Source organism: Rhodnius prolixus, unplaced genomic scaffold (assembly GCF_049639745.1).
Source record: "Rhodnius prolixus isolate KJV_2025 unplaced genomic scaffold, Rpr scaffold_4, whole genome shotgun sequence".
Lineage (NCBI taxonomy): Eukaryota > Metazoa > Arthropoda > Insecta > Hemiptera > Reduviidae > Rhodnius > Rhodnius prolixus.
The window spans coordinates 23,719,441-23,742,765 of NW_027411614.1; the positions used below are offsets into that span (position 1 = coordinate 23,719,441).

General features: G+C 35.5%; 1 protein-coding gene and 1 long non-coding RNA gene across 4 annotated transcripts in view; one reads left to right on the top strand and one right to left on the bottom strand.

Moving 5' to 3' along the window:
* Bgb (core-binding factor subunit big brother) overlaps positions 1 to 23,325 on the bottom strand; it is a 113,582-nt gene that overhangs the window by 36,422 nt on the left and 53,835 nt on the right. For 2 of the 3 annotated variants that reach the window (XR_012459386.1, XM_074130915.1), the window contains exons 6-7: positions 12,066 to 12,149; positions 5,306 to 6,207 (exon numbers count right to left, since the gene is read on the bottom strand). Coding sequence is in view for 2 of the 3 variants with exons in the window: in XM_074130915.1 (XP_073987016.1) it covers positions 6,181 to 6,207; positions 12,066 to 12,149 (111 nt within the window). In the remaining variant the exon portion in view is untranslated. Of the gene's footprint in view, positions 1 to 5,305; positions 6,208 to 12,065; positions 12,150 to 23,325 lie in introns of those variants that run through there. The other variant, XM_074130916.1, reaches the window with a different exon arrangement.
* Positions 1 to 23,325, top strand: part of LOC141455669 (uncharacterized) — a 55,111-nt gene that overhangs the window by 26,735 nt on the left and 5,051 nt on the right. Inside the window, exon 2 of the long non-coding RNA XR_012459390.1 lies at positions 16,560 to 16,702. This is a non-coding gene — a long non-coding RNA (uncharacterized lncRNA). The remainder of the gene's footprint in view (positions 1 to 16,559; positions 16,703 to 23,325) is intronic.

Genomic DNA, 23,325 nt, shown 5'->3' on the forward strand with positions numbered 1-23,325 from the left:
AACATATCACCAACACACACAGCAATACGTATTAACAAAGAAAGAAAGCAGTAGACACTTTTTTGGAATTCACGAAGGAACTGGACATTGCACTGTAACAGAGCGTTTTAATTAAATAAATTAGACCAAAATGGTCTAATCATCTCTCCAGCAAGCTGAAAGGCCAGCCTTCGGACGCTCAGTAGTGGAGAGGGGGCACATTTGAACGGAATGTACATTTTCTGTCTCAGAATGCACAGAATCGTATTATTGAACCTTTTTATTTTGTTTTCTACAACTTTCAAGTATTCTGAATAGGTCTATATCAATAAACAGTTGGTACTTTACATACATATCTATATTTTTTTGAATTTAAAAATGTTTTGTCCAATGTTAATATCTGCCCCACTGGTGGGGTAGCTTTGAACACAATATAAAATAGAAAGAAATGATATTACTTTACTCTGAATCTACCTCCTAACAGTTATTTCTCTCACTACTACATTGCTTTCTCTTTTAAACCACTGAAATCTAGTTCAAAAATCAAGAATGACTCAGTTCGGGATGTTGTACCCGAAGTGTGATGGGTTTAGGAAGTTTGAACAAAATATTCGGTTTGTTGCGCTTCTTAACGTAGGGGTTCGGACCTCTTTCCCCTTCTCTGCGACTAAACAAAAAAAAAGTCACAAACTTGCAGGTCGGTAGGGCACATTTTAACTGGTGATGTTGAAATGTGCCCCGCTCTCCTTCCATAAAAGAAAATATAATATCCAACAGTTTTTGCAAGCAAAAAGACTTTTGTAAATACTAGATTTAAAAATACGAATTCCTAATTTTAAAATGGACTAACAATACTTACACCGTGTCCACTACAATCTTCACAATACACTTCCAAAGATGCAACAAAAATTTTACTTACAAAATATAACATTCCTCAATTCTGGACTTTACAAACAATGAAAACGAAGAGAAATTCTGTCAATTATACAACTGAAAAGTGCTAGCCTTGGGTATAATACTGAATCATTCAGGTTCCCTTTATTCGTAGAGCAAATATTTCAGATTTACTGTTTATTAAGAAAAGCTCCATTTTTATGTTTGCATATAGGCGGTTATAAAAGAATTAATAAAAGCGTTTTTCAAAAAATATTTTGGGCAGGCTTAGCCGTGGTGCTTAAAAGGAAACTACCCCAATAAGCACTTATTTGTCCATTTTGAAGTGTTTTGTCAAAGTATATATACTTACCGCCCTTGTTATTATGAGTGTTTCCATTTTGTTTTTTTTTTAAATCAACTTGAGGAAAAATACACAGAAACAAAGAGATGAATGTTTACAGTAAATCTGGTGTTAACTAGAAATTGATGAGAAGGTAAGGAATCTAGGTGGCAAGGCGCCAGGGTGGTCTGTCGACACTGCAAGTTGATCTGAGTTTGGTCATTGATGTGTGCACTGGTCTAGTGATACGAGCAGGGTGTGCCACTACTAATTAGCCATGATTGGATGCACAACTAGCGTATAGGTAGCTGGTATATCTTACACACGCTGTGGGTGGCCTCTCTCATATCATTCACTCTCCAAATATCCCTCCTGATTTTTCCCTTCTACACTTTTACCTTTCTTCTTGACTTTGATTGGTTGTCTGTTATTAGAGTTTAATTAAGGAACATTCACTTATCAATTACTATGAAAGTCATGGTGAAAAGGTTACCTTAAAACGCTTTCCTACTTGCATCAACTTAATTAATATCCTTGACAATTTTAGCTTCTTATTTGCGAAGTAAGTTTTCTCAAAAGAAAAATTATTCACCCACTTTCTTCTGAAATTGGAGAAAAAAAATCCATTTCTTCTAAATTTAATTTCTAAAACTACAGAACACAATAAAAAGTGTCCCCGATATTATTTTGGGGGGAAATCGCGGAGATTTTGGGTTCGTATCCAGCTGCTGGCTCTTAATTTCTCCCTTTCTAGAAGCTTCTTACAGTTCATTGGCCGTTGATGAGCAGTGTTGTCTGTAACGATACAGATAAAGACGGGGCGCATCTAAAATAGCTTAGGTTAATTAAAAAATTAAAAAAATGGGAAATGATAAAAATTGCAGTGGACCATCTTGGTGAGGGGGTATTTCACGTGATGGTTTAGGTTTAAGTGCGTCCATCAGGTTTCCTGAAAATTTTTACAGATTTTCATGGACTTCTTTTAAATTAAATTTCACAAGGAAAAAAGTGCAAGTGGATTTTTTCCTTTGACTAAAAAGGCTTCTATTGATGTGCAAAAGAACGGCTTCCGTTAGGAAATATACCCATGCAAAAACTGCCCATGGTTTCTCGTCCTCAAACAGGGATAGAGAGCATCATGTAAAAAAAACTAACAAGTCAAAGAAGGCTGGATTGTTTTAAGGTACCGCATAGTAGAGTTACTAGAAGCAGGAAACTAGGGAACATGGTGATCCAGTCCTCCCATTGCTTTGATGGACCTGCAGAGTTCGTTCAATTAAAAGACGCGATTACCTAAGCGAGGGAAATCTTTATCTTCCGAACTAAAAAGGCTATGAAAGTGGTCTGTTCAGTTCAAAGTTAGTGAAAGAGCGTCGGATAGAACTGGTGTCTCTCAGCTTGTTGCAAAATATGCCTTGATAGGTGCTTAGCCTCAAATGCACTCAAGGAAAGTAGGAATCTCTTTAGGTAAGCCTTTCAGGGGCTCGCTTAGATGAAGTCTTTTTATAGGCAAGTAGAGTTGATCACATTAATTCTCTATGTATCATACTATTAGCTGTTCATTATTTTTGGTGACTGATTCATAGTTTCAATAGGGTGAAAAAATAAATACCAGTTTTCAGTCGTGATACATTTATTCTGTCGAGCTTTCGACCTAGGGACTAGGTCATCTTCAGGGCATAGTAAACATGTTCCACAGCCCTGTAGATATAATCGCAGAGTACGTTCAAGTATAATCGCAGGTCTAAAAACATTTCTAAGTGTGCATAATTTTTTGTGACCTCAAAACGTCTATCTGTACGTACAGAACAAAATTAAAATAGAAAATTTGAACGTATGCTGCCCCAATTTTAGGAGAGCGACTGGATGGTATTTTGGTACATTACATTAAGGATAAATTTTTCTCAACTTTTTGTGGTAATCTTAAGTTTTAATTGGATCTGTTATTACTTAAGGAGCATAACTTATAACCACAGGATGAAAAGTCTTGATAAAATATTTTTGGTATCCAAAAAAAGGATAAAGAAAATAATTTTCTTATAAAGAAGGTTGAAGAGTATAATATTAAAGAAGAAACAAGTGGTAGGGTTCAAAGGATATAAAATGTAGGGGGAAATTGATTGTCCAATAGGAAGTGGAGTTGTACTATAATAGCGAGGCTGCACATGCGCCCAACTTGCACAATTATAGATCAGTTGATGCTCCTCTCTTGACCTGGCTGCTGACACCCAGCAGGCTCGCCAACATAGTTATGTGCGTCTACACTACCACCCTTCTAGCCGAGTTCGCCCGGCTAGAATAGCCTAAGCAACCGTTCTCTGCCACTCGCCAGCACAGTAACCTCTCATGTCCGTCCCACACTGTGAGAGAGATTTCTGAAATAATTTATCAACGATCTGTCCGACATACGTTAACTATTTCATGTAGTACACATTTACATTCTACAATACATTTAAATCGTATAGAGTATTTTGAAATCATTACATTTACTCCTAGGCTTAACATACGTCACGGTCCAGGCCTTCCGGCCAATGTATAATTTTGTCCCGGTTGTATGATAAACACCGAAAAGTGCCCAATACATAAAAGCTGAACGCAAAATTTAATGAATACCTAAATTGTAGAATATATTTCCAACCTCCTACACAGCCGCTCCATTGAAAGGATATTATTCTTAAAAATGGATAGAAAATGGTCTGAAGAATGAGAAATTAACAATAAAAGTTTTTTTTGGGCAACAACCTACAAAATTTGAACACTACAAATCTAAATTATTAAGCAAAATTCTTCAACTAAAAGTACCACTAACTGCACAGTGGATTCAATAGAAATTAAACGCTTAATATTGATGGTTTTAAACTATGGATTCAAGATTGGCGAGGAATCGGTCAAATAAAAAAACAACTCGTCTTTTTGCCAACGTTTCGACAAATATATTGTCTTCTTCAGGACCTGGATATTACAAATACACAAATACAAACAATTTAGAGATTCAGTAACATAAAAAATAAAATAAAATATCCTTAGTTTAATAATTTACGGTCACGAAGCCTGTATATTCATATTGATGGTTTTGCTTGAGTATTGATGGTTTAGCTATTTGACTATTTTATTACTTGAATTTGACGGCATGGCTGTAAATATGTATAATTCCCTCATTCCGCTTAAAAAAGCGGAACTATTTGCTTGTGGAATATTTAGATTGAAAAATATATAAAATTTCCGACTATAATGAGACTTTTTAAACTAAACATTCCAATTTTTTTTTTTTTTTTTGTAATGATTTAAGGCGCGTCAACATCTAAGGTTATTGGCGCCCGGAGCTTTTTTCTGTGCACTGCCAGCCTCCGGACAGTGTTCTCTCGTTACAGACAACACTGTCCATCACCGGACAGTGAGCTGTAAGAAGCTCCTAGGAAGAGAAAATCTAAGGGTCAGCAGCTGGATTCGAACCCGGGACCTCCGCGTGGGAGTCCAGTATGCTAACCTCATAACTAATCCCTTCCCTAACAACTAATTTGAAACTATTACTAATAAAAAAACAATTTAATTTTTTCCAAGCACTCTTACTCCATTACTTTTTTAAAAGGCGCATCTCATTCATTTTTAAAAGAGCACGGTTTTTATTTATCAGTAAAACTTCCAAAAACTGAGAACTTCTTAATTCTCAGTTGTCCCAACTGCACTTTATGTATTAAATAAATTTGATTCTTCTAAATATATTTATTACATTCTTTTTGTAGAAATCCACTCAAAACTAAACAAAATGTTTCAAATCAAACGAGCAACAGTTGGCGTGGATTTTTTGTTTCCGAAGAGATACACCTAATGGGGTCCGGAATTTTCAAAATACACTAGAAACTGAAAGTGAGAATTATTCTGGGATCAAAATTTACCATAATATGGGATACAGCCACAATAGATTGGGTTGCTAAAACATGACAATGAAGATTTAATAGAAAATTCATTTAATTTGATAGAAAATCAAGTCAGGAAAGTACTTGTTATTTTTCAGTTTTGAGGAAACAAATATTCATTTTTTCTTCAGGAAAGCAAAAAACAAGAGTTTAGGAAATGAGAGAATTAGGGAAATTGAGGAATAAGAAAAAGTAATAACACAATAATTTAATGAACCGAAATTAAAATAAAAATGCACAAAAATACAATATTCACATAAATATTTTATTAAATGTATCTAAGGTAAAATTTAAATATATTAATACACATTTATATAATATAATACAAATACCACATTAAATATATGGAGAAAATACATATTTATAAATTACACTTATAAATTTACACAGAGCCGTATTTGTCTTAATAATGTAAATCCAAAGAAATATTAACAGTTAATCATTTCCCAAGTACGCTTTTTGAAAAAAAAAGAGTTAAAATTCGAATGCTTTAGCCATTATTAATTATATTAACACAAATATTCGTTGATAGTTGCCTAGATTTTTGGCTTTTATGTATTTGTTTTTTAATAGTTTTGATCTTACCTGTACTTTCTATTTCCGTCTCATCGCTTTTAATATTTACAAATTTTTAAAATTATTATGAATTTATTATATATTCATTGTGAGGAAACAAGATTTCCAAAATTGGCTCTTATTGAAATCCTAATTTTATTAATTTCGAAATTATTTATTTTAAAATTTGCCTTAAAGTTTTATTTGAAAAAAAATGACAAAGCATTCCATCATGAATTTATAAAACATATTAATAGTTATAATTTTATTTACAATAACAAAATAATAATGCGAATTAAAATAATATTAAAACTTAACTTTTGTTAACTTTACATATTTTATTTTTTGAAAATTAAATTCTAACAATTGAATAAATATTTTCATTTTCGTTTGCATTTATTATTATTTTATTTTAAAAGTTTTTTTTTTTTATTGAAAAAGAGAAATTTTTTATCATATTGCGATGAGAATGTGTACAACGTTGCGAGTGCAATTGTCTGCGAAAAATTTGCATCAGTAGCCGTGAGAAGGAAGGGAACCCTATGAACAAAAACAAGTAGATATTTTTTTTTAAAATAAAGTTAGGTGAAAAAAATATGCATCACTTATTAAATTTTTATTTATTATTTAAATTATATAATATTTTAACGACATAAATGATAAACGTAAAGGGGTTAAATGGGCGTTTACGAGGTCATTTGTCCGATTAGGATGGGGAAAAAAAACTTGTCTACCGCTTTGTAGTCATTGTTTTATTTAGCAAGATACGAACGAGAAAAAAAAAGTAATAATAAAACTTACTAGTCACTGAGAGTTGTAGTCAGAGGGTTTTGATAATTAAGGGTGAGAGAAAGCCAAGGCCTAAGGGTCGCAAGGAAAGTGTCATTAATTTGGACAGGAACACCGGGTAGGTTATGTTTGAAAAGACAATGGTCAGGGGTTGGTTCACTTTCAGATATTTACTCACTCGTACAAGGGTGTGCCCCAAACTTAGGCAATACTATTTGTCACCAAATCTAACTCACAACATGCTTCTAGATGCTTACAATAAACACACTATATACAGTTTAACACCCATAACCTAAATAACAAATTACAAACTAGTTATATGACCGACACGCCTCCTATAGAACAAGAGCTGAGCCACTAAAAGGGCTTTGGACTGTATAAGGTCAGTTTTTAAAACTTGTCTCTTATGAGAGAACAGGCCAGCTGCAAACAATATGGACAGTTCTAAAAGCGCCGTTTGTCACTGCTGCAGCTAGTAACGGATCCAGCAATAAAGCTCTCGGTCTTATATAATTGCTTTTAATTTCAGAGATTACTGAGTATTAGCTTGATGTATATATATGTTGATGGATATCAATAAATTCAAGCGGTACTTCAGTAAATGGTACACAATGAGTGTTGGTTAGAAGATTCTAAGGAGCCTTGTCTGAGAAAATTTTAAAGGATAAAGTCCATTCAATAAATTGGTTTTGCTTCTGCTTCGTCAATTCGACAAAAACCTTATTATCCAGCCTCTTGGTGGCACCAAATTGAAGTATTACCTCTGAACATTCTGTGATTAGCTATTTTTAGAATCATATTCACACCGCTTTGAGAAATAAAATACTTTAGATGGATGGCCTATTAATTTCCTACCTTCGAAACTATCTAAAATGTTGTTTTTTTTCGAAAACATGTTTCTAATAAAAGGATTACGAGGTGTGGCTATTAAATAACGAGACTGATGCTGCTACAGAAGAACTATGCATGCGCCAAATCCTAACTACCGACAGCTGTGCAGTGTAAAGCCTTCTCTTTCGATTGCAGCGTTTCACGTGTTTGTAGAGAAATCTGTCTGACCGGGACCGTCGTTTATGTAAGAGGTGTTAGTTTCATTTTGCCGAAAACATGATACTACACATGTAGTAGAGCAACGAATTGTCGTGAAATTTCGTATGAAACTTGGTAAAGCCGCTACTGAAACTTATCTTTTATTAAAAGAAGTTTATGGCGATGAATGTTTATCACGTGCGCGAGTTTCCAAGATGGCCGAGAAGACGTCGAAGATGATGACCGCCCGGGTCGCCCTTCCACTTCCAAAACATGAGAATATCTATTGTAATTAATCAATCAACATTACTACCGTGAGGTGCTTGCTTAATTCAGTGAAAGAGTAAGGAAAAAACGACCCGATTGGTGGAAGAACAAGTCATCACACTGCATTGTCTGTCAAGACGTTTCTAGCCAAGTGCGAGTACAACATCCTAGTTTTAGGCCATCCGCCTTATTTGCCTGACCTGACCCCAAGTGACTTTTATCCGTTCCCCAAAGTCAAATCCGCATTAAAAGGAACACGATTTCAGTCCGTTGAAGCTGTGAAAGAAAAAGCGGCACGCTTCATGCAGGAGCTGACAGAAAAAGACTTCCAGCATGGTTTCGAACAATGGTAAATTCGCATGGAGCGTTGTAGGGATAGGGGAGGGGTTTATATTGAAGGAGATAATAACTAAATATGTATAAATTTAAAATAAAATGTTTTACAGCAATAGTCTCGTTATTTAATAGCCACACCTAGTAAACTAGTCCGGCTAGTAAACACGTCAATTTTAAAGAAAAGATTGGAGTCATTTTTCAATAAACTCGATTTAGTTAAGTAAGTGGTAGGCAAACATCCATCATTTTCCTATTAAATTTTCATTTGTTTATTGTACAGGCATATATCCATACAATAATCTAATAATTGCTATTCAATAGTGAGTAAGTTTGTTAACTAAATCGGCGTGAATGGAAAAGATAGCCAGCGATGACACTCTTGGTGTAATCTAGTATCCGACGTTTCCCTAGGCCACTTCCCTTTCAGTTGCCTTTGATGGTTGGTGGCGGTAAAGATGTGCTTAAGTAAGGAATGTAGTTATGCTAGTGGTCCACGGAACTTGGTAGGTTAGGTAAAACCCCCCAACCGTAGCAGTTGTGCTTTACCATTTTTAGAATCATACTTACTTACTTACTATAGGGCGCTACGGTCCTGTAAGGACCTTGGCCTCCTTTAGCGCAGCATCCCACTCGTCCCTATCTTAAGCACGAAGTCTCCATATCCTGACTCACAGCCTTCTGAAGTCGGTATCGACATTGTCCAGCCATCTCAAGCAAGGGCGTGCTCTTTTTCTTTTCCACTTGGAGTTCCATATAACAATTTTTTTTGGTATTCTTGTTTCGGGCATTCTTTCTACGTGCCCTAACCATCTTAATCTGGTGGCTTTACTGAAACAGTCCCAGATCTGGTTCGCCATATAAGTCACGAAGCTCATTGTTAGTTCTGATCTTCCAAATATTATTTACCTTTACGGGACCAAATATTCTTCTTAAAAATCTTTCTTTCCCAAATATTTAGTAGACGCTCATTATCCTTGGTCAATACCCATGCTTCACAGCCGTAGGTAACTACTAAATAGGTAACTAGGTAGAATCATATTCGCAAAATTTTACTTTAGCGGGATGGCCTATTCATTTCCTTCCTTCGAAACCACCTAAAATGATTTATTTTTCCGAAAACATGTTTTAAATAAAAGGAAATCAGCCACATATATTTAGGTCGAATTTAAGGCCAGTCTATTGAGTATAGCGTAAAGATTCCAAATTATCCACGTAATACATACGGGGTAAGAAAAAGCAAAAATAAAACAATAAAAGTAAGAAAAATAAGCCTAGTGGTTTTTCTAACCCCAAAAACGGCCAATTGCCAATGAATTTTAAGAAGAGAAAAATATCTCTTGGGTGCCATACTTTGGCTAACTTTTGTCGCACATCCTAAAATCCTGCTTAACTGTAGTCTCCGTTCTCTTGAGTACTGGCTATTTCATCAGTCAGTCGGTAGCATTGGTGTCTAGTGGAGGGATTTAGCCGGAAGTCAAACTGATGATTTTGAATAAAAGTTTTGGATGATTTTAAGGGTTCTCATTAAAAGTAATTTTTCAAATAGTTTGGCAAAAAGAGAAAGAAGAGAGTAAAGATGAAGAATGGTAGTTGACAGGTCAGGTTTTCGGATTTAGGAAATATTACTTCGAATTTCCAGTCTATTGGACAGCTTCCATGAAGCTGTATGATTGAAATGAAGTGGTTGGGAGAGATAAATTATTGCTTTAAATAGAAGATAATAATTGTGCAGTGGTGCCGCCTAATCCCGGAGATTTTCGGAGAGGAAGTCTTGCTGAATGGTGAATCCGACCTCCGAATAAGTAAAATGTTTTGGTTTAGTGATAGTTGTAGCTGTACGTCAAGATTCGATAGGATTCATCAATGTTAGGCTGGTCCCGCGCATGCTCATGAGGTACAAATACTTAAGCCAAGTGTTTGGCGAACGCGCAAGACAATTTCAACCCTTAGAAAATTTACTCTATCAAAAAATAAACAACGTTGGGAGGATAGTATTTAATTAACAAATATTCCATCAATTTTCCTCTATAAAACATTAAATTAAGCAATAAAGCATTTCTCTTTACTGGGTAGTTTATTTACTACTAGTCTGAATTTGTTTAAAACTTCAATATTGAACATTAGAGGGATATTTGTAGAAATGTGTGCTTGTCAACACTGCATAAGAGCTCAAGCTATTGGGGCACTGATAGGGGGCAGTGAATGTTATTAAGAGTAACGAGAAATAGAAGTACTCAGTAGTAGATGAATCAGGGTGGCGATCAAGGAAGGTGGTAGTACGATAATCCAGGCAAATAGAGGTGACAAATACAGGGTGGCACACATAGCTCTCTCTGCTTTTCGGTGTGACGCAACGGCCTGTAACAGGGTATGATGATGAAGGTGACGTCACTAGTGCCGATTGTAAATACTGCTGTTCAGTATCCCACGGGTGGGCAAATCTGTGTGCAGTAGTTAAAAGTGTGAGTTCTCTTTGGATATTTAAACAATACAGGGAACATTATTGACAACTTTTAATTATAAGATGCACATTAAATGATTTATGGAGTAAAAACAGTTGACCAAAGATATTAACTAAATAAATCCAATAATTAATTATTCTTAATGGGCAGCAAAAAACATAAGAAACTCTCAGTTTTTGAGCAGAAATTTACGACAGTAAATAAAGTCCTCCTGGGTGTAGTCGATGGTTTAGGATACAATAGATTTTCTCTTAGGTTATGAGTTTAGACAATGGCAAAAAATAATTTGAAGTTTCTCCAAAATTTTGATAAATTTCCATTGTTTTTCAAAACTAAATATATTTGTTAAGTTGTTTAATTGAATTAGAAGTACTGTTCAGTACATCGTTGTTAATCAAGTCTTAACTGCAGTGGTAAATCATAGTAAATCACTTACGCGAAAGAACCCTGATTTCACTGACGTTACCTTTCTCCATCTAATCAACAAGAAGGCAGTGTTACTTATTAAAGAGCAAAGTTTCATCCTCCAGTTGCCATGAGAACAGTTGTGGCGTGGGTAGTTAGGTAACAGAGCGGAGTACAGAAGAAATCAATCTTCAGTCTAACTGAATGTCATCTTCTTGAGCCTAACGATTAAACTTGCCACTTCACTTCTTACATTAAGAAGGCAGTATTGTTAATCAACTCCTTTATCGTACAAACCCACTAAAAATAACGACGCTCGGCCCAGTATAAAAATTCGACTTCCTTTACAACACTACTGCAATTTCACATGTTTTTCTGTTTGAAAAAAGCGATTAAATATTCGAAAAGTTGGAGAAAATACATGCTGTTTTATCCCTTGGCAGAACGTCACAACCTAAGAGAATATTCATCAATATTATATCATTTAACCGGGAAGGCCGGCAAAAAATGGAAGCATTACTTTCCGACATCAGTTTCGACCAGCTTCTGGTCTGTTTGGCCCAAGTATGCCGCATTTCTATTTAGAATCTGTATTTATAGACAGCCTCGCAGCATTCATTCTTATAGATAGTGAGCTCTACTGGCTGTCTACGGTTCTATGGGTAAATCTTGATTCGGATCTCGTCTAGGATCGTTAGTGTAGATGCTGTGGAGTCTTTAACGGATCTCTCTCAGGGAGTTGATTAGTTCTCTCATTGGATATTACAGTTTAAGAAGACATCTCACTAAATGGGGCTATTGCCTGTTTTATTATGTACAGTTTGTGAGACGGAAAAGAAAACACCCATGGATTTTAGGATGGATGGTTTAGGGTGTGAGGAGGTTGAGGATCTTCAGTTGGAATAGATTGCTAGTAGGAGCTGAGGATGTTCTCCTAAAGGTTGTAACCCGATTTGTTCAATCAGCCATGGGGTGACTCAGTTCTGGATTTTCAAATCCATAAACAATTAAAGAAATGTTGCAGGAGATATTAGGCAGAGCTCTGATACTTTTAATGACCTTTATAAGCAAAAGGTTCAGCAAGAAAGACTGACAATCTATAATGCTCACCTGCAATGATACGCCCAACCTCTGATGACATCGACCCTGTCCTCCACTTTGGGTAACACCACCTCCACCGCCTCCCAGTCTCAGCTGTAACATACACCAAACAAATCAATTAATTATTACAATAATACAATTAAATAGAGCAGAATATTAACTAGAGTTAGCGTGTATATTTTACGTGACCTCTAGCTCAAAAATGACAAATCACACAGGAAGCTCAAAGTTCAGGACTTCCGGGAGAAAATTGGTGAGTACCTCCAATGCATCATATGTGAAAATCCTGCTGGTTCGCAGCCACCATAATGTACCAGCATGTTATTATTCATTGTTCTTTAAACATGTTATCATGAGCTAATTTTAGCGCCTGTTGAAACTTGACGCACGTAACGGATAGCCCCGCCTTTTGCACAGTCCTGAGTAAAATGGACTTTGTTAACCAACTTTCTTCACAAATGAAATGTTGTATAAACCATTGTAGCCTTTAATTTTAAAGCTAGATAGAAAACCTATTCCACAGGAGTTAGCGAATCTAAACTGCGCTGCAGAAAGTCGCCAGCGCCTAGGCAATTTTTCTGCTAAAACTATAAATGAAATTAAGATTTAATTTTGTTAAATTAAAGATGAAACAATTATTTTTAACATTTGTTACGAAGATGAATGAAGATCCACACAAAATCTGGTTAATTTTTTTAATTTGTAATTTGGTTCTTAGTTTTAGAATTGTTGATACTGACGTAAACCCAAAAGGTAAAATAAATAAGATATCACCGCCGTACGATGTCCCGCAGAGACTGAAGAAAGATATTATTGTACAAACAAGAATACAAACAGAGTGCCACCTTTACACATAGAGGGAAGCTATAAAAAATGAAAAGGAGCGACCTTTTTTCTGCCAGCTATTCTGTATAAGAGAATTTTGTACGCAACTCTGGACCAAGGACTAGAAGAAAAGATTGATTGCTCCTTCGAAAGTATATCCTTCATAGAAATAGTAGGTAGACAGAAAGAAGGGGATGGTGAAGTCTTTACATGAACTAGAATGAGTGGGAGATACTGATGACACAAGAGGTCGACTTATCGTCTCTATAAGAAAACTTGTCACCTGTGCACTACCTTGCTCCATGTTTCTTAGGGTAAAATGTCCCAACAATCCCTGGGAACTTGACAACTTACTGCTCTACTGTAGGTGGACAAAGTCCATCTCTTAAGTTTTAGTAATACCTACTAACTCGGCCCTATTCCGCTTTCTGCGTTACGCTCCATTACCTTGATGTGATCACTTACTTCTCGATCTACTTAGCTTGTCTCCCTACTTTTATCCACTTGTAATGTATACTCATAAGTCCTCTAAGTACATTACTGCTTTATGTTCCACTTCCAGGTACTTTCCTCTATTATTTCTTTTATAAAGATTAAAAGTGATGATAAATTAACGACGTTTTACTTCAGAAAATATGCGCTTTGTGGAATTGCAATAAGAATTCAGAAAAAAAGTTCAATTCCAATTTTTGTCGCTATTTATTTCTTCTTCAGCTTAAATCAAGGTTCCAAATTTAAAAAAAAAAGGGCGTTAAGATTGCCAAATATAATCTCACATTTAGCTCGACTACAATATACGAGTATAAGGCCACACGTTGCTTTTTGAATTCAAAAAACTTATTAGTATAAATAAATAAGAATTACAAGCCACAGTGAGAAACGCGACGACTTATGTTTTCTTAGGACTTCAAGAATTTTCATAGCTAGGAGAATTTATGTAAAAATGTTTTTTAAAAAAAAGCTATAAAAATGTAGTTTAAGATGTATTTATTTTTATGTAAGAAGTTTAAGAGAAAATAAGACAAATTTTCGAGACTAGCGAAGGTTGAAATTTTTGAGGAATAACCTGGAATAACGTGCACTTCATTTTCAATATCACAAGAATTTGTTTTTTAAACTGAATGCAGATGTAAATTATAAGATCCCTGTTTGAAGGGACAATCAATCATTAAGGGATTAAAATATCTATTTATTGCCTGTTTTCAGATAATGTTCTAAAGAAAATCATACAAGAAATAGTGGAACCTTTTGAAATAATCTAAATAGATTTTATTAAAAATAACTGTTTAATATTTCGGTTTTTTTTTTAAATTAAAACTGAGTTAAGTTAATACTCTTTCACAAGTTCTTGTACTGAGTGCTCTTACTTCAAATGCATTGCTTTTAAAATTTAACCTAAACACGAAACATAATATCGAGAAAGCTGAAGCTGTAAAAACGTTCTACACAAAAGGGAAATAATCGAGAGTAGAAGTGTTGGAAGCTGTATCCGCCGTAAAAGGGACAGAAAAAAAAAAAATGGCCGTGGAAGATAAGTATCTTCTGAAGATATGAAGTGTGCCTCTTAAGATGTGACATCGATACCTTCAGAATTTTCTTATCTTCAATCTTTTACCGGCCTCCTTTGATATCTATCCTCTAAATGGATGTTCCGGGATCTAGGTCTATGTATTTGTGTGTGTTTTCTTTCTATCTCTCTCTTTGCTCGCAAGTTATTAGGAGAGAATAGTTGGAAATTCAATAGTTTACGGAGAGCTCGCGGAATATTAAAAAGGCAGTAGGTCTCAAAAGATAAATATGGAAGTAACAAAATTATAAATTATTGCCCAAGGGTACGGATATTAAAATAAAGAATATTATATGCAAATCTTTCGTAACTATTTGCGATAAATGAAAAGATGTAAAGATGCCAATGTTTTTTGGGAGGAAAAATTAAAATAATGTACAACAATGTTGTGAACACTCATTAGACTTAATTTTGACGCAATTGTAAAACAAAATTTTTTTGGAAATAATTCTGTGAAAACAAATAGCTAAAAACCAAAACATTTATTCAGTAAATTGGCATCTCCGCCTTAGCGATTTCCTTCAAATTTGGATTTTACTGACATAATAAATTTCCTATTAGTTAGCTCGTAAATCACATTTTAAAGAAAAGACCTGACTGTATCCCTAGAACTCCTTAAGATGATCAAGACTTCTTTAAACACGAGTAGGGAACGTAAATGTGTAACTGTAAGGCAAAAAATAAATATTAAAGTAATGAATAAGTTACCGAAAGATTAAAAGTGTCGCAGAGTGAAAAACAGGGAAAACTAATCTAGAAAAGTGAGTTAAATAACTTTCCATTAATGATGGATTAAAATGATGTTGTTTTATTGGATTGTAATTTCAATCCAACTGAATATTTCATAATAGTACTAAAAATAATTTATTTTATTGATTCATTTTGTAAATGAAGATCTTGCATATTGCAATTCGTTATGATATTGATTATGTATGCATAGTTTAGTTTGGTGCCTGACTATCAGCTATGGTTTAGGGCTTTAGAGTGAGAAACTTTATTTGTCCAAGACCCGTATTCATTGTTAGCGATGTGTTGATTTATGTTGTACAATTATCAAAGGATTGTTGGTTGTATATACATGTTTAGACACGGCCACTATGCAAAATGTTGCCATAGTCATTACACACATACAAAACATGTTAGCAGCAGCATAAATGATAGCAGGTGCACTACCATGGGTCCCTCTCTTAACAATTGCAGCTTTTAGATTAAAACATTTGTATCGATTGTAACGCACAACCTCCCTCTATATTACCTAAAAACATAACCTATTATCTATTAGTTTAAATATATTTATATTGGTCTTTCATTTTAGGGGAGATTTTAATCTTGTTTTTAGTATTAGTTAATTTTCGTATCTGATTGTCGAACGCTTTAAAGTAGAACACGCCATAATCACCGCAATAGAACTCATATTGTAACCATGCACAAAAATTCCATTATGAAACAATGCCAGGGGCAAATTGCTGTTTACTCTGATATCTTGGCAAATTGATTAGTTGTGTTTGCTGTCTTGAATACATCCACAGTATTCTCTGTTTGTCCAAGAAGCGACTGTAAGTACCTACTGAGCGTATATTTTTTTACCGATAACATATTGATCACTTACAGTACGCAATACTTACAAAAATCAAGTAGGCATTTCAGAACCTAGAGCTCGAGTTCCTATAAAGTGCAAGTGTGGATGGTCTAAGGAGACAGTCCTTCTAACTGACTCGGATACTGTTGACCAATCACCCATATTCCTTATATAAAATTATGACGTAATCCCACAAAGAATATATCCTTACCGGATTGATCTGTGAAAAAAGAGTTTTATAGTAGGTTTTGGGAATTTGTTATTTTTTTACAGACGGGAACTTAGGAGCCACGGTAGCCGAACGGTTAGAGGCGAGTCCCGCAAAGTTAATATGTATTTTGGTACTGGGTTCGATACCTGGTCTAGGCCTTGGATTTTATTTAATGTTTAATATGAGAACTTTTTCGTAAAGTATGTTTTTAATCGCCTCCGTCCTCGTAGTTGGACGTAAAGGATCCACCTAATTTGTATTTGGACGTAAAGCCCTCTTGAAAAAACATTCATCGCTTAACTTTACTTTACTTTTTTACAGACAAGAACTTCAAGCTCTCATTAATGTACTTGACTTATAAAACAAAAAAAATGCTGCAATCCAAGAGATCGTTGAAAAAGAAATAACTCACAAGAAAAAGCATGTTTCCTAGATCATTGGAAATCACAGATTCAGGAGCCCAGGTAATGACGTGAGGAATTTACTGAGTACTATCAATTGTAGAGCGACTAAAACAAAGACAGGCTTCTGGAAATGACTAGTTAAGGAAGCGGAAGTCCAGCTTTGGATTCCAAAGTACCTTAAAGTAGATACAGATTGCCAAATTATAAAAATATATAGAGGGAGTGGTAGGTAGTATTTGATGTATCTCCTGAGAATGTTCGTGTAACCTGGGAACTTAGCAGTTCGAGATTAGAACAAAATACTTATTTAAAGTAAGCAAATTTTTATGGGTGCTACTTTAGTTGGATACTTTTCTTAGAAGATGGGTCTCGAGGTCTTGAGAATCTAAAGCTGTCAGAGTCTTCAGTAAAAAGAAAGAGCCCAGCATCACCCAATATTTCACTAGTCCTACAAGATCACTTGACTAACATTTTTTACAGTGACAATTCTACAGTCCACCAGAATGGGCTTCCAAAAGACTTGAACTTATTTTTTCCGAGATTCTTCAGTCTTAGCAGACTAATTGAGTATATCTACTTTTAATTGAAACATTCATTTCAAGAACACTTCTGGGAGAGAAGGGTGAGTAGGCTAAAAGACATTTGAATATACTCGCATAACATACGGTTTTGTGTCCTACCTTTTACTAAAGTGGGTTGGATGTGCTGCTGAAATTCTGGATTTGATTAGAATTCCAAAACTATATTTCAATTCCATTTTACTGAAAAATTAATTTTTTGTAAATAAAATTTCTATCCTCTTTGCACCTGTGTTGGTCTGCAACTCTTACACGAAAAACTCTTCCAGGATGATTCAATGAAAGGAGTTCTTGGGAGAGAGGGTGGGAATCCTTCCTTCGAAACTACCATTTCTATATGACCTTGCGTGTTTTCAAAATAAAGGGAGGGGTTAAGATGTCTTGATAAAATTCCGAGATTGTAGTAAATTCCAAAAATTTCGGAAAACCATATTAAAGAATTTTTTTTATTTACAGATATTTTTTCGAAATTGCCTTCTTCATTCTCTACAGATTTCGAATTTAGGTGACAAGATTTTGTTTGAAAAATGTAACTGGGAAATTACGTTTTTGGCATTTTGATTTAGGTTTGCTTAACCAGTTAACTGTTTATTTACGAAGATATTCGTCATGAAAAATAAGTGTAAAATTTTGTGTTATGACGAGTATATTCGTCATGCGTATTCAGTAGTGACGATCGGCAGTTAACTTTGCAATTTTAGTTAAAACTAAAATATATTCATTCGTAAACTGCAAGAAGTTTGGAATATTTTGAGACCATCTCGAAATAAAAAGAACTAATAGATAGATATAGTATGAATTAGTCTTCGTAAATGTATCCTTGTCTTTTATTAGTCATCACTGAATCAATAACGAATCATGAATATATTGTGTTAGGCTAGACTATGCAGTAAGTGGCGCGCCTGGTAATAAAAGACGGGATGAGGATCCTTTTGTTCCCTATTTACCTGTATTCAAGAGGCGGAGCTTTTGGCTCATGTGCGGGGTTCAAGATTTAGCGATCATCCAAATTGCGTCGTTGGCTAGTAACCTGCCAAGATATTTCCCTGAATAATTGTTTGTATTTTATCATCTGGTCAGGGATTCATTTGCGTAAATACCAGTCTGTAATGTTGCAACCTACTCGGGATAATTGCAGCAACCCTGTTTCATATCAAACATACTCTGGGGTTTGACGAATATATTCGTCATCGCCTAATTCGTACGACGCACTTAGGGGACAGATTTTCCATTTAGGTCGAAACAGTTGACTGGTTAAAAAATGTTCCTATAGGTTAACTACTCGAACACTGAGTGGCACATCTGATTTTTTTCACTATTATTATTAATTTGATGAAAATAAAGGGAGAGGGGGGCCATAAGTCAGAGAATGTGAAGTCACCCATTACAGAGAGGATCATTCCCCTTTGATTTGGAACACTCACTCCCACTGATAGTACAGATGAAAGCCTGGTCATGAAGAGACGCAGGGGGACACACACACACTAGATGCGACTATGTGTACACATTGCACAGAGAGAAAGAAAGTAAAAAAAGGCGACGCTAGCCCTTTTGCCCTTTTACGATAGATTTACTAAATGCAGCAGCACATTGTGCCGGCCCTACAATGAATGTTACCCTGCGAGGAGACCCCACTGAGCCTACATTACGTCCGTACACTCGCACTTTCAACCCCTTACTTTCTTTTTAATTGTTACCTATAACAATTAAATTTACACCTTTTGGCGAACGCATGATCAGTTAACAATAGTAAAATCTGTTGCAATGTCATTCTCTATATTGTCCCTTCTATTAAAAAGAAATTCTATTCATGCAATGAAATCTTCAAAGCAGCACTAGATCTAAGTGACTAAAAGTGGTCCAGATTAGTGGAACCGAAAGCCATAGAAAACAAACTTTTAAAGATATTTTCAAAAATTAACTTTTACAGGCTCAAAATTCATATTTTTTATAACTATGTTCCGATTGAACGCCGCGCATTTTCAAATTAGAAAAAAAAATAGGTTTTATCAATTTTTGCATCTTTTTTTATGTTTCCCAGAAATACGAGGTGTGGCTATTAAATAACGAGACTGATCCTGCTACAGAAAAACTATGCATGCGCCAAATCCATAACGACCGACAGCTGTGCAGCGTAAAGCCTTCTCTTTCGATTGCAGCGTCTCACGTGTTTGTAGAGAAATCTGTCTGACCGGAACCGTCGTTTGTGTAAGAGGTGTTAGTTTCGTTTTGCCGAAAACATGATACTATACATGTAGTAGAGCAACAGAGCAACGAATTGTCGTGAAATTTCACATGAAACTGGGCAAAACCGCTACTGAAACTTATCTTTTATTAAAAGAAGTTTATGGCGATGAATGTTTATCACGTGCGCAAGTTTTTGAGTGGTTCAAGCGTTTCCAAGATGGCCGAGAAGACATCGGAGATGATGACCGCCTAGGTCGCCCTTCTCCGTCCAAAACGGATAAAAATATCAATTATAATTAATCAGCATTACTACCGTGAGGTGCTTGCTCAACTCCGTGAAAGAGTAAGGAAAACACGACCCGATTAGTGGAAGAACAAGTCATGGGTTCTCCAACAAGACAACGCACCGGCTCACACTGCAGTTTCTGTCAAGACGTTTCTAGCCCAGTTTTAGGCCATCCGCCTTATTCGCCTGTGACCTGGCCCCCTTGTGACTTTTATCTGTTCCCCAAAGTCAAATCTGCATTAAAAGGAACACGATTTCAGTCCGTTGAAGCTGTGAAAGAAAAAGCGGCACGCGTCATGCAGGAGCTCACAGAAAAAGTCTTCCAGCACTGTTTCGAACAATGGTAAATTGGCATGGAGCGTTGTAGGGATAGGGGAGGGGTGTATATTGAAGGTGATAATAAGTAAATATGTATAAATTTAAAATAAAATGTTTTACAGCAATAGTCTCGTTATTTAATAGCCACACCTCGTATATATATTTTGTTATATGTTTAATGCATCAATTAAACCTACCTGGATGAAACTATGAAGCCAGGGATACAATTAACATCACGGTTATGACGGATAAAATCAAAGATATTAAACTGGGTCTTTTAGGCAGTCACCAAAATTATCTTCAAAAGAAGGATTATCGAAGTAAAAGTACGATATATTAAATTTAATTACATAACGTTCTGTTAAAGAATGTTCATGATTTTTTTTTTACTGTAAGCTTTTTTTTATGGCGTAAAGCCTAATAATAAATATTACTAATCTATTCTATATTTGTAATTATGAACTTCAGTATTGAAACAATATCTTCAACTGTGTCACGCGAAAGAAGGCGGGAAATAAATAAGTACGTAGAATGCAATGTAGCATTTCTAGCCGAGAATGTACAGCGATCTGTTAGCAGCGTAGCTTTTATTATGTAATTTCCATGGAGGCCCCATTTGTGGCCAGCTAGGATGCTGACAATTATTTTCTTTTTTCTTAAAATATATATTGTAACCCTCTACAAATTCATCATTACTAAAGTACAGATTCAGTTACAAACCGTGCAGCCAATAAAAGTTAAGACATTGCCTAGAAGGCATGTCAATAGAAAAAAAGAAAAAAAAGTAATAAGCAGCTACTTAGCCTCAAGGCATTGCTTGTTCAATGAAGCATTCCCACGTATATTAGAGGAAACAAACAACTCTTCTGCTTTCACAAGGTGTAGGAGTAGAATTAATACTCTAATACTGAATAGCAGAGCAGGTATTAGAAGTAAATATTTACTCTACGTAAACTCTATGTACCTATTTCTTATTGTACTCTATCCAATCGGTTGAAAAGTAAAATAGCTACTGCAATAAATTTATTATACTAGCAATGTTTACTTTAATAAAACTTGTACAATGAATATTTCTTTTCAGATCCCTGGTATATTTATTCATGTATATCTTCAGGATAATGTTGGTATTAGGTTAGTGGAAACTTGAACTCGTGCAAGGAATAAATAAACTACCCAAGCTTTTGTTCGGTGAATCATTACGAGTATTTATTCTTTCTCAGTAACTTTCCCTGATGTTTCTCTAAATCTCTTAAAAATTCTTAATTGTCTTAAATTTCTCTAAATCAATTCAACCAAATTATGGATACCGAGAGGGTTGATGTACATCTAATTGGTCGAAATACATTCACTTTCGTCAATGGTATTATTCTATTTTCAACAATTTAGATGGGAACGCTATGAAGATTTTTTATACATTACGCTTCCTCACAAATCATATCTACTTTCAATAATCTTACTGGTGAGAGGATTTAGAATTCGATCTTTACTTCCTCGTGATACCTCCCATACAACTGCTGCTAGTAACAGGCCGACAGAGACGGTACTAAGACTTTTTTCATTGCGAGGTGAGCAAAGAGAGTCTTTCAATCTACCTCTCCACCTAGAACTTCCATGAGATCTTGGTTATCTTTTTTATTTGGAAGAACCATCCTTAGATCGTCTGGAAAGCGTGGATGGAGAGGCCACGCTTCTTAAAGAGCCTGGGTTTTACTAAGTGTTGAAGGGGAAGGTACCTTGCCAACTTTTATTCTCTTAGGGGATCTTACAGCAGACTATTTAGTAAGAGCAATTTAAAAAAAGGTTTTTGAATTTTTTAGCCCCATAATTTTTTTTTTATTTTTTATAACGTTTTCTTTTTGACCTGTAATTAATAGTTTCCTTATTATAGATTAATAGATATTAAAGTCAATCTACATTGCTAGTTGAACAAATATTTTGTAGATTAAAATGGCCAGCATAAGGGTCTGTGACATCTAATAAATTCTAAAAAATGTGTAGGAAAAGTTAATGCAGCAAAATTACTTAAATCGTATCAACTAAGCATGAATGAAATGTTGGGTACTTGCTGATTTGTGTACCTTTTGGCGTTTAATCAACCCTTATACTTAACATTTTAAACTATAAGTTTTTGTTAAGGAGTTTAGTAAGAGTAATGTATTAGAGAGGCATTGATGGCTACAGGAAATAGTTTTCCCTAGTTACCAACTCCTATTTCACATCCTGAAACTTCTCTAGCGCCCAGGATGCGATATTTCATCACTGGAACCGCGGCAGAGTCACACCTGGCGCTAGTGGATTACATTGATCTAATGAGTGGACACAGTTTAGAGGGAACGTTGTTGGTGATTTCGTTTTCGCCTTATCTCTTCTTGCTTAATGAAATCAACTGTACTTTTAGCATATTTTGTACGAGGGTCGTTTGAAAAGTCCGTGCACAGTCAGAGAGATAGCACCACTGGCGCGTATCGAGGTTATGTTTAGTTAGTAGCATCTCTTGGAAGAACACACACCAAGTTTCAGCCAGATCGGTCTATTTCTTTGTGTTTGGCATTCGTTTGAATCGAAGAAGTCGAGTGATTTTCAAAAAATGGACGAAAAAGAATTTCGTGTGTTGATTAAACACTACTTTATGAAAGGCAAAACGCCTCAGGAGACTAAAGAGAAGCTTGATAAACATTATGGTGACTCTGCACCTTCGATTAGAACAGTTTATAAGTGGTTTCAAAATTTTCGGAGTGGCTATATGGGCACAAGTGACGCTGAACGTTCTGGACGCCCTGTTGAGGTTACTACTCCAGAAATCATTGATAAAATCCATGATATGGTGATGGATGACAGAAGAGTGAAGGTGCGTGAGATTGCTAGTGCTGTGGGCATCTCGAATGAACGGGTACATAATATTTTCCATCAACATTTGGACATGACAAAGCTATCCGTAAGATGGGTGCCGCGATTGCTCACGCTTGACCAAAAACGAAATCGTGTGAAGTGTTGCAAGGATGGTTTGCAGCTGTTCCAGAAGAATCCGCAGGACTTTAAGCGTCGTTTCGTCACTGTGGATGAAACATGGATACATCACTACACTCCTGAGACCAAAGAACAATCTAAACAATGGGTTACCAAGGGGGGAATCTGCGCCAAAAAAAGGCGAAGACCGTTCCTTCGGCCGGAAAGATTATGGCGACTGTCTTTTGGGATTCGCAAGGAATAATCCTCATCGACTATCTGGAAAAGGGTAAAACTATTACAGGTGCATATTATTCATCGTTATTGGACCGTTTGAAAACCGAGCTGCGAGAAAAACGCCCACGATT